This window comes from Erinaceus europaeus, chromosome 5 (genome assembly GCF_950295315.1).
Source record: "Erinaceus europaeus chromosome 5, mEriEur2.1, whole genome shotgun sequence".
NCBI classification, from domain to species: Eukaryota; Metazoa; Chordata; class Mammalia; order Eulipotyphla; family Erinaceidae; genus Erinaceus; species Erinaceus europaeus.
In genome coordinates this window covers 93,486,249-93,498,682 of record NC_080166.1, presented here as the reverse complement: position 1 = coordinate 93,498,682, position 12,434 = coordinate 93,486,249, and the positions used below count along the sequence as shown (strand labels likewise).

The 12,434-nt window shown below is 40.3% G+C and overlaps 1 protein-coding gene across 7 annotated transcripts in view; it reads left to right on the top strand.

Annotated features, from left to right (window-relative positions):
• The first annotated feature begins 2,759 nt into the window (after nt 1–2,759).
• SOHLH2 (spermatogenesis and oogenesis specific basic helix-loop-helix 2) overlaps nt 2,760–12,434 on the top strand; it is a 63,933-nt gene continuing 54,258 nt past the window's right edge. Inside the window, exon 1 of one of the 7 annotated variants that reach the window (XM_060191541.1) lies at nt 2,760–3,076. In XM_060191541.1, coding sequence (XP_060047524.1) covers nt 3,029–3,076 — 48 coding nt within the window. In that variant the 5' untranslated portion in view covers nt 2,760–3,028. The remainder of the gene's footprint in view (nt 3,077–12,434) is intronic. The other 6 variants (XM_060191540.1, XM_060191538.1, XM_060191539.1 and 3 more) reach the window with 6 other exon arrangements.

The following is a 12,434-nucleotide window of genomic DNA, read 5'->3' as shown; positions in this document are numbered from 1 at the left end:
CTTTCTAAGGAAGTTAGCTTGTTCACCAAAGTAAGACAAAAAAGACACATGCAAACACCTTGGGATAAGAGTCCTGGCATCAAAAGGGAGGTGCTATGGCAATGGAGGATACTCTGGTGATGTGATGATGATTCTCCCTCTTCTCTCCCTCTCTCTGTATCAAAGTGTCCTGGATCAATGAAAACCACTTATGCCCAATGTACCAGTTCCACAATAAATGAATAAACAAAGTAACAGATAACATAGATATTTTAATAGTCTCCAACCTGTTAATAGAAACACAAGCTTATAAATGAACAGATATCTGCACTAAAATAATGACTTTCACTGCCTGAATTTTTACTCTGAGACACTGTCACAACTGGCATCTTTCCAACAGAAACAAGGGCTTGCTGTGAAACATCAGACAGTGCCCAGGACAGCCTCCCACAACAGAGCATTATATGGTCCAAAATACCATTGATATTGAGGTAAAAATTAAAACAAAATTTTAAAAAATCTATACATATTGTACAATAAAACAAGGACTGTATGCCATTTATCACCTTTAATATAATATATTAAATATATTAATATATTTAATTTATCACCTTTAATATACTTCAGTCACTCTGATTTGTATTATGGGGAAAAACAGGCAGATGGATGCTTTCTGTGGCTCTGAAAAGTAGCAATATGTCACTTACACTCTGGATGCAAAGCTAAATACTACGAATTACAAAATACAGCAGGAATAAGTCTACATAGAGAAACCTACCTTATGGCCAATCACACTTCTGCTTCATGACTCTGTTTAGCAAAAACCTATTTTAAAAGTGTGCTCAAAATTAACAATTCAAGTTCTCTCTTGAATATAGTTTCCTGGTCATTTAAAATAATTATCAATCATAAAATATGCTTTAGATTATCCCACCCAAATAAAATTGCAATTGTTTTTCAAAATAATAAAAATTCTATTTTACTGAAAATACTTTATTTTCAGTATGCATGTACTCTGCTATGCTTATAAATAATACAGTATACATGGTCTGGTCAAATGAATTCTTATAAGTAATCCAGGGGGTTGTTCTTAAAACAACTTCTGTTTTAGTTTGTTTGTTTTTGCCTCCAGGGTTATTGCTGGGGCTTGGTGACTGCACTAAAATCCACTGCTCCTGGCAGCCATCTTTTCCCTATTATTATGGTTGTTGCTGCTGTTACTGTTGTTGGATAGGACAGAGACAAACTGAGAGAGGAGGGGAAGACAGAGACAGGGAGAGAAAGGCACCTCCAGACCTGCTTCACTGCTTTGAAGCCACCCCCCCATCTAGGTGAGGAGGCGAGGCTAGAACCAGGATCCTTGAGGGTCCTTGTGCTTTGCACTACATGTGCTTAACCCAGTGCACTACAGCCTGGCCCCCTAAAACAACTTCTTATATCTATAATTATATATTTAATATAATATGACATATATATGTAATTTTTAATATAGGCATCAGAGAACCACCCATTTCAGGCATATGGTAGTGCTGGAGATCCAACTTGGAGCCTGAGGCATGTAAATCCAGTTCTCTATTGCTGGATTATCCTCTCAGTCTTTAAAACACTGTTTCTTAACAGAAGCATGAATATGGGATGATCTCACAGGCAGAAGTTGAAAAACAAGGTCAGAAGAGAAAACTCTTAGCAGAACTTCAACTGGAGTTGGTGTATTGCACCAAATTAAAAGACTCTGGGGTGAGTGGGTGGGAGGGGAGAGTTCAGGTCCTCAAACAGGATGGCAGAGGACCTAGTGGGGGTTGTATTGTCATGTGGAAAACTGGGAAATATTATGCATGTACAAACTATTGTATTTACTGTCAACTGTAAAACATTAATCCCCCAATAAAGAAATAAAGTAAAATAAAATAAACACTTTCTTGTAGCTCCTTATTTATTGACAGTTTGAGCAGAGCCATATATCAACCATGAACAAGGTGGTATCCCCAAAAATGATCCAGCTAACTCAAAACACAACTGGTTCCTGCCAATTTTACAGCTTCACAATTAATTGCCCAGTTGAGACTATGAAGTTATTCTAAAATGATCTTGTCATGTGTACAGGCTACAGAATACCTTGTGTCTATCAAAGTATGATCAGCTACCATGTGCCAGGTTCTTCTGCCAAGTCAAATCCAAAGTAGGGCAACTATCAGATGCCATACTCTTCTCTCCTCTCTCTGCCCCTCCTTCCTTACAGCAATGGGAAAATCAGTTTCAGAGGTAAAGACAGACAGGAGGAATGATTTCCTTATTGCTCCTGGCGCTCAATGATCTTAATGAAATATCTAGAGAAGACTGAATGAAGTGTTTACATAGCATCCGACATCAGAAGGCTTTCTTTTATCTCGTTTTCGCACTTGAACAAATGAGGACAATAGCAGCTGAAACACAGAACAAAATGAAATGCTCCTAAAATATCCAATATCTGAGCGGTTTGAAAAGAGAGCACCGGCTCAGTACTCAGCTTCTCTCTTCTGAACGTGTTTGCTTAGGAGAAAGAAAAGAAAAGAAAAGAAAAAACCCTGTCTGCTATGCCTTAATATCAAACCTTGAAAGATTCTTCATGATATAATCATTTTTCAAATTTTGTTAATTTTAACGAGACAAAGACTATAGAGCACTACTCTACTCCTGCCATCGAACCTAAGGCCTGTTGCAGCGTAAACGCTCCAGGAAGAAATGGCATTTTGGGTGGGCAATTTGCCCAAGACAAGGGTCTCCTAAGGACCTGACAGCTAGAGCACGGTGAAGTGGTCTGGTGCTCAGTCTTCTGCCGCGCCCCGCCCCGCCCCTCCCGAGCCCGGCGGGGACCCGCGGAGCAGCTCAGGCTCCAGGTGCCCGGCCCGCGCGCGCGCTGAGAGGCCCTATTCAGGGCCTGCGGGGGGCGTGCGCGCCGGCAGCTGCGGGCCGGGAGCCATTAGCGCCGAGCGAGCGGCGGGACGCGGCGGGTTTGGCGAGCAACTCCTGCGGGGAGGCTGCCCCCAAGCCAGCACGTGCACCGAGGGCCATGGCGGCCTCAATTAGCGGCCCTCAGGCCGGCCACGTCCCTGGGCAGGTAAGAAGCGGGGAGGAGAAGGGGCGGCAGCTGCGTGTAAGGCCTGAGTGGCCCCGGGAAAGCACAGGAGCGCGCCGGCAGCTCTTATTCCCGCCCCGCCTGGGAGGGCGGAGGCGGGCGAGGCCCCATCTTGGGGTGCCAGAGGCGGGCGTGGCGTCCAGGGCCATCTGGGTCGCGCCCCCTATCCCCCGCCCCCATCGCTCTTGGAGGCCCATGCTCAGTTTCTGTCTCCCGAAGTTTGGGGGCTCCACTGAGTCTCCCTTGCAAGAGTGGGAACCGAAGGAAGAAAGTGGACTGAATTCCCGCTCCGGGTCCGGTCACTTGTTGAATTGAAAACTCCATTTTCAAGTTCAAGACTCTTTGTTGGGGGGTACCTAGGAGCAAAATGTCGGGGGCGTTTGCGGTGCGTGGCCTGACAAACCGAATGATGACCTTTTTTTTTTTTTTAAACTTTCTTAAACTTTATTATTTTATATTTATTTTTACCAGGGCACTCCTCACTGTTCAGCTCTGGCTGATGGTGGTTTGGGGGATTGAACCTGGGAGTCTCAGGCATGAAAGTCTGTTTGCATAAGCATTATACTATCTCTATCCCGTGAAGACAGTTTTGATTTTGCTTTGCGTCTAGAAAAGTGTATTTCATATAGTTGTTTCTTGTTTACTATGGTTTTAAGCCACATTTCCGCATCACGGTTTCTGAACCACTTCGCATTCTTCCCTGCACCCCCTGTTGTTGCCCATTTTGCTTCATGGCATGGCCTATAGGGCACCCTAAAGTTGTCTTGTACAGGCCTTGTCCTGCAAACCCGTCCAGGTGATTGGGGGTGAAAACTAAAGCCCTACGGCAAGGGGCCTCCGCTTTTTTCAAACACTGCTTCTGAACTCAAAGTCCACTGGTCGTTTTTTGAAAGTACCTGACTTGTGTCTCCATTACCAGGAGCACCCAGTCATCTCTGTGGCCCTTTCAGACAGAAGTAAAAGGTCAGGATTGTTAGCCCACTGGGAACGCATAAGCAAAACTTCACCCACACCCAGAAAACAAGGCAAGCTGGTATCAGCCATTTTCTTAAAATATTTTACATGCCCTGGTAGACGAATATAAAAAAGAAGCATTTTGAACTTAAAAGTGAATCTTTTAGAATCGTTCAGACGATTCTCCTCACTCCTTAAGAACAAGCTTTCCAGCGGAGGGTAGATAGCATAATGGTTATTGCAAAGAGACTCTTACTTGAGGCTTCGAAGTCCCAGGTTCAATCCCCCACTCCACCATAAACCAGAGCTGAGCAGTGTTCTGGTAAAAGAAAAAGCAAGCAATCAGGAAAAGCTTTCTATTTGATTAATAACTGAGATTTTGAAGTCTTAGGATTTCAGAATCACAGGACTTGTAAATACAATAGACTTTCCATATAGTCCACACAGTGATCTGTTTGTTCATTTGCGTTCTTACATCTATCGAGTAAAGATATAAGGCAGTTTAAGTGGGGGAGCAAAAGATAACAAGGTTCTTGTAATGGAATTATGACCATTGTCAGTAGGGTTTCATAATTATTTTAAATGGAGGCAACTCTTTAGACTCAAAGGAAAACTAGTATTTTATATAAGGTGCAAGATTAGAAAAACTGCACAGTATGAAACTCTAAATTAAATGTCTTGATTAGCTAACAGTATAAATAATTGTTTTCCTGCCCTTCAAATGGGAAGCCCTAATTGAACCTTTTGTTTGCATTTGAAGAGCAGAGTGCTCAGTTTCTCCAGATAGAGCCAGTTAAATCCCTTGACTTGGGGAAAAGTGAAGGCCAACAATTGCCCTGTGAGCTCTTACAGCTGCTTTATATTGTCAGCTCTGCTCCTGGTGATAAGCCTGACATAAATAACTCACTAAAATGTAGGAGTGATTTGCTTTAAGCACTTCAGCACCTGCTGTTCCTAATTAAGGGTTTTAGCCTGCCACAGATTGCAAATGGAAACCTAGTGTTTTAAAAATTGTAGAGATTGCAATGCCCTGCATGTTACTGTGATCTCAAATCAAATGGAGTGGATAGAGAGCACTGGGTGACGATGATGGTGACTGGTTAAAAAAAAAAAAAACCTACCCACATTTGAAAGAACTATCAGGGTGTTAGTAGTGCTTATCTCTGAGAAGTGGAATTACACAACCTTTTATTTTCTCTTTAGATTTTTTATTTGCATTTTCCAGTTCATGATGTATATTGTTTTAGTTTGTTTCTAAAAAGTTGTAGTTAGCAATTTAAATGGGAAAAAAGAAACTTTACCACCAAGCATTGGTTCAAATTGTAGCACTCAAAGACAAAAATCTTAGATATACTACTGGCAGTGAAAAACATTTTAGTTGTACCAAAAGGCAGTTTTCTTAAAGCAGAATGCACTAGAACATTGTATACACTTTTATTATTCCCACCTATGAATTGTTCTCATCACCTGTGTTCATAATATAGTGCCAACATATATTTTTAATTAAATAAAAACTTAGATTTAAGTTGATTTAAAGCTACTTGATTTATTTGAGTTACCTTGGAAGAGTAGGTTATGGCAGTAGTCTAATTTGTATGGTTATTAGCATTCCAAGTGTGCTATGGTACTAATTTTGTAGGACAGAGGAGGTAGACTTTGGGAGGACTGCAAATCAGTTCTTCTTGGAGCTGCCTTATTTCATTCCCCTCTGTGTTTGGTGTAAGGCAAAATTTAACACTCCACTTTTTTTTTTTTTGAAACTGGGTTTTCACCCCCTTAGATGTCTTCCCACCCCTCTGTACCTGATCTGCTCTTCAGAGCTTGCTTTTGACTTTCTTCCAGAAAACTTTGCAATTCTGGGGGAGATTGGGTACTGAGTATGAGTGGAATGCCACAGTCTGAAAAAGGAGAAGGTTCAAGTTAGAAAATGGTATATGCTATTCAAAGCTTACCTTTTCTACCTTATTTTCCAAGCTTAGTGGATCAGATAATTCAAAGAGAAGTTCAAGACTGTTTTCATAGGTGTAATTACATTTCTTTCTCTCTCTCTCTCTCAATTTTAATATATTTATTTATAAAATGAAAACACTGACAAGACCATAGGGTAAGAGGGTACAGTTCCCACCACCAGAGCTCTGTATCCCACCCCCTCCCCTGATAGCTTTCCTATTCTTTCACAACCTGGGAGTATGGGCCCAGGGTCATTATGGGATGCAGAAGGTGGAAGGTCTGGCTTCTGTAATTGCTTCCCCACTGAACATGGGCATTGACAGGTCAATCCATACTCCCAGCCTGTCTCTCTCTTTCCCTAGTGGGGCAGGGCTCTGAGGAAGTGGAGCTCCAGGACACATTGGTGGGGTCATCTGTCCAGGGAAATCCAGTTGGTATTGTGGTAGCATCTGAAACCTGGTGGCTGAAAAAGAGTTAACATATAAAGCCATATAAATTGTTGATTAATCATGAACCTGAAGACTGGAATATTGCAGAAGAAGATTTAGGGGCTCCGTTTTAGAAATAGCTAGTAGGTCTATTTTAGGTATATTCCAAAGAACCCATGACTATACTAGTTAATGATGACTCTTTAGTCATTATCAGGACACCCCATCCATCAGCAGGGGCCCTAGTCGGGGAGTCCTGAGATTTTCAGACATGAAGGGCCTAGGCCTCTAGTGGAGTTTCAGCTTTAATTCTGCTTGAGCAAGGGATACACAGGTGAATGAGATTGACTCTTGATAGGGAATTAAACACATATGCCAATTTCTCGGCCTACAACTGACACCACTTCAGGAGATAAAAATGCAGTGATAGCTTCAATAAGTAAATGTCATAGAATAACAAAGAGAGATATTCCAAATTAAAGCTGTGAGGAGAAGTTAACAACCAAATGAAATACACAGGTCTAAACAGTATCTAGGGATTTGGAAAAAGCAGTGTCTCCTTAAAAATCAAACATTTCACGGGAAAATTTGAAATTTAGAAAGCAGATGGGAACAAGTTACCTCGAAAACAAAAGTGAAGAAAGCACAGCTTAAGAACTCAAGAGAGGGGTTGGGTGGTAGCGCAGGGGGTAAGCGCACATGGCGCAAAGCACAAGGACCAGCTTTAAGGATCCCAGTTCCAGCCCCTGGCTCCCCACCTAGAGGGGGCCACTTCAAAGCAGTGAAGCAGGTCTGCAGGTGTCTGTCTTTCTCTCCCCCTCTCTGTCTTCCCCTCCTCTGGATTTCTCTGTTCTATCAAACAACAATGACAGCAATAACAACAACAGCAATAATAATAACGATAAACAACAAGAGCAACAAAAGGAAAAAAAATAGCCACCAGGAGCAGTGGACTCTTAGTACAGGCACTGAGCCCCAGCAGTAACCCTGGAGGCAAAAGAAAGAGAGAGAGAGAGAGAGAGAGAGCGAGAGAGAGAGAGAACTCGAGAACTCAAGAACTCTAGATTTGGGGAAGTGAAGAAATGTGGAGGGAAAGCATCTTCACTGTAGTGGGAGGTTGAATGTGAGCCTTTTAGACTCCCAATTCATTCCTACATCTAGAGCAAAGGGAATCACCCTGCATGAGGAAGCCAACTGTCTAGTACTGCTAATTCCCAGACCTTTTTAACTGACAGAGAGCTAAGGCAAGGCAGTTCTGCCCTGGAGTGATATTAAAAACGAATGATTTGGGAATTGGGTGGTAGCACAGCGGGTTAAAGCGCAGGTAGCACAAAGTGCAAGGACCCGTGTAAGGATCCCAGTTCAAGCCCCAGCTCCCCACCTGCAGGGGAGTCGCTCCACAGTCAGTGAAGCAGGTCTGCAGGTGTCTATCTTTCTCTCCCCCTCTATGTCTTTCCCTCCTCTCTCCATTTTCTCTGTCCTATCCAACAATGACGACATCAACAACAATAATATCTACAACAGCAATATAAACAGGGGAAACAAAAAGGAAATAAATAAATAAATTTTCTTAAAAAATGAATGATTTAGGGCAATCCCTGCCTTTATTTTGGCAGTTAACTGTTCCTGGCTTTTCTATTCTCCAATTTTTGCTCCCATTGGCCCACTGCTAGTTGTCCCTCAAATGAAGAAGACACAGGGAAAATTACTTTTACATATTGACTTAAGCCCTTGATTCATAATAACATTTGAATAACCAACATCACCAGACTAGACACAACTATTCTTGAGACAATAGACAGATTACTAAGGGTATAGCCTCATAGCTTAAATATACAGAGTTATGAAAAATTACTGGAAAAGAAAAATAAACTCACAAATGAGCAACTCACATTAAGTCAGCTAGAATTTAAAGTCTTTATAAGGACTGAAGACTGAGCTAGTGAGATGGAAAATAAAAAGTTGTTCAGAGAGTTGAGGCATGAAGGACCTGATTTAGGATGTTCAGCATCTAATAGAAAAATTCTAGGGGGTCAGGTGCTGGCGTACAGAGTTAAGCATACCAAGTACAAAGCTCAAGGACTGGGTTCCAGCCCCCCCTCCATCTGCAGGGGGGAGGGGGTTGCTTCACAAGTGGTGAAGCAGGCCTGCAGGTACCTCTTTGTCTCTCTTCCTCTCTACTTCCCCCATCTCTCTCAATTTCTCTGTCCTATCCAGTAAAAAACGGGGGTGGGGTGATGGGATGGGAGGCCTCCAGGAGCAGTGGATTCATAGTGCTGGCACCAAGCCCCAATAATAACCCTGGAGGCAAAAAAAAAAAACTTTCTAAGGAGACAGAAAAATAGAGAGGAGGAACTAATCAAAGAAATAGTGGAAGGAAATGTCTAGAGCCAGAAATCCTCTGAGTCAACTAGAATGAAACAAACACACACACACACACACACACACACACACACACACACACACACACCCTAGACAATACTAGAAATATTTCAGAACCCACAGCATAAGAGAACTGCATCAAGAGGAAAACAAAACAGCTTATTCTTTCCACCAACAGCTAGACACTGAAAATGGCCCAGCATCTTCAAACTTCAGAGACAAAGTAATTTTGACCATAGAAATAAGTTCAAAGTAAAACTAGCATAAAATTATAGTCCTTAATGACATTTAAGAATCAAAATTAAATATTATAGAAGTAGGAGGGAAATGGAAATTATTATTTAAGCCTAAGAGAAGGCTTGGAGAGAAAAAAGAACAAAAATCACAGTGAGTAAGAATTCTGAAATAAATATGAATGGGATCATTAATTTTTGTGTTAAATAGTATATGCTTCATAATTACTTGAATAGTAGTTATGTGACATTGGTTAATGCAATTAGTATGATTGCTTCCTTAAACTCATATTAAAAATGAAATCTCAGACTAGTGAAGACCTAAAAATTCAAATATATACTGTTTAAAAGTCATACAAAATGAAAAAAAAAGATATATATAAATTCAAAATAGGGCTGAGGAGGCAGTATAATGGTTATGTATAAAGACTTTCATGCCTGAGGCTCTGAAGCCCCTGGTTCAGTCCCCAGGACCACCATAAGCCAGAGAGAAGCAGTGCTCTGTTCACTGTATTTTTCTCTTTGTATCTCTCTCATTAAAATAAATAAAACATTTTAAAAAAGAAAAATAAAGGAATATGAAAACTGAATATTGCATATCAGAAATAAAATTTCAGGAGAAAAGCATTTAGAAGGACAAAGAATCATAATGTAAGTGTATATATATATATATACATATATATATATACACACACACACATCTATAATTTTAGATAATTCAAGACAGATTTAATGTGTACTATGTAAACACACTGTGAATCCTACTATAGTATATATTGATTTTATATATTTATATGAATATAATGTCACATGTAATTCACATACTTATGAACCTTTGATGTACCTTACCCATAACTAGAAGTAGTCTGTGGTTAAAGAAACCATAATTAGGGAAAATATTAACATACCTAGATCATAAACTGAAAGATTAAGTAGTCCAAAAATGAAAAAGCAGTTAATAAGCTTTTTCTAAAAGCTCTATTAAAATATATGCTCCAGGAAAGAAAAACATTCTCAAAACAGCTTAATCACTGTCTTCAAATATCCATGAAATATTAACAAAAACCAAGTGTATGTTATACCACAAAGAAAATATTAGTTTCTTTCTTTTCTTTTTATTCTTTTTTCTCTCTTTTTTTAAAGATTTTATTTATTTATGAGAAAGATAGGAGGGGAGAGAGAGAGAGAGAGAGCAAGAGAGAGAGAGGACAGACATCACTCTGGTACATGTATTGCAGGGGACCGAACTCAGGACCTCATGCTTGAGTCCAATGCTTTATTCACTGCGCCACCTCCTGGACTCCTTTTTTTTCTTTTTCTTTTCTTTTTAAAAAATATTTATTTATTTATTTATTTTCCCTTTTGTTGCCCTTTTTTATTGTTGTAATTATTATTGTTGTTGTTATTGATGTCGTTGTTAGGACAGAGAGAAATGGAGAGAGATGGGGAAGACAGAGAAAGATAAGCACCTACACCTTCACCACCTGTGAACTTACTCCCTTGCAGGTGGGGAGCTGAGGGTTCGAACCGGGATCCTTACCCCGGTTCTTGTGCTTAGTGCCACATGTGCTTAACCCGCTACTACTGCCCAACTCCCTTTCTTTTCCTTTTTTAACTCCAGGGTTATTGTTGGGGCTTGGTGCCTGCACTATGAATTCACTGCTCCTGGTGGCCATCTTTTTTCTATTGTTGTTGTTATGTTGTTGCTGGATAGGACAGAGAGAAATTGAGGGAGGAGGAGAAGATAGACGGGGAGAGAAGGGTAGACACTTGCAGACCTGCTTCACCACTTGCAAGGGGTCTTGAACCTGGATTCTTGCACTTCACACTATGTACCTTAGCCAAGTGTGCTTAGCCAAGTGTGCTACCACCAGTGCTCCCATCAGTTTCTTAAAAGTAGAAGTCATGTGGGATACATTCACTGTTGGCAATGCAGAAACACCTTTCTTTTGAAAATTAGAACCATATTTACATAGATATTTAATATTCTTAAAAATATTATTTGCAAAAAATAAATATACAAAAATCTATAGCAAAATAGTTCTTGAAGGACTATACTGAACTTAGCATTGTCAAAATTATCCAATAATTGTGCTGTTCATACAGAAGTCACTTGCGGTATGTGTACATTAACCATTTGAAATGTGATTGGTATAATTGAAATGAATCCCAAGCTTTAATTTTATTTGACTTTTTTTTTTTTTTTGCCTCCAGGATTATCTCTGGGGCTCTGAATCCCCTGCTCCTGGAGGCTATTTTTTCCCTTTTGGTTGCCCTTGTTGTTTATCGTTGTTGTTGTTATTATTTTTGCCACTGATGTTGTTGTTGGATAAGACAGAAAGAAATTGAGGGAGGAGGGGAAGACAGAGGGGGAGAGAAAGATACCTACAGAACGGTTTCACTGCTTGTGAAGTGACCCCCCCTGCAGGTGGGGAGCCAGTGGCTTGAACTGGGATTCTTAGGCCGGTCCTTGCACTTTGTGCCATCTGCACTTAACCCATTGTGCTACCACCCGACTCCCCTTTGACATAATCTTTTTTTTTAATTAATTAATTTATTTATTCCTTTTGTTGCCCTCATTGTTTTGTTGTTGTAGTTATTATTGATGTCATTGTTGTTGGATAGGACAGAGAGAAATGGAGCGAGGAGGGGAAGACAGAGAGGGGGAGAGAAAGACAGACACTTGCAGACCTGCTTCACCGCCTATGAAGTGACTCCCTGCAGGTGGGGAGCCGGGGGCTCGAACCGGGATCCTTCCGCTGGTCCTTGTGCTTAGCGCCAGCTGCGCTTAACCCGCTGCGCTACCACCCGACTCCCCTGACATAATCTTAATAGTCACATGTTGCTACCCCATAAAAATCTGTCTGTAGTAAGTATTACCAAAAAAATAAAATAGAGATTTAAATATACATTCTATATCAATCTCTATAACTGTTTTATCTAATAGTGCAAGTAATATTAGATATTTAAGATTAATAAAATTCAAAATGTAGATTAGATTTATAAAATATATATTCACAAAATTCACGTAAAAGACAGCAGAAAACAAATTTATAAACAGTCAATAAAGAACTACAAAATTGTAGTTTAAAATATACCTCTCTAAATGACTTTGGACCCATATTTCTTTTATTTGTTTAAATTTCTTTATTCAGGAATTAATGGTTTACAATCAAAAGTAAAATGAAATGTAACATTTCTCAGTTTTCCACATAACAATTCAAGCCCCACCAGGTCCTCCTCCAACCATCATGTTCCAGGACCTGAACCCTTACCCCCCACTCCAGTCTTTTATTTTGGTGCAATATACCAACCCCAGTCCAAGTTCTGCTTTGAGTTTTTCCTTCTGTTCTTATTTTTCAGTTTCTGTCTGTGAGTGAGATCATCCCATAT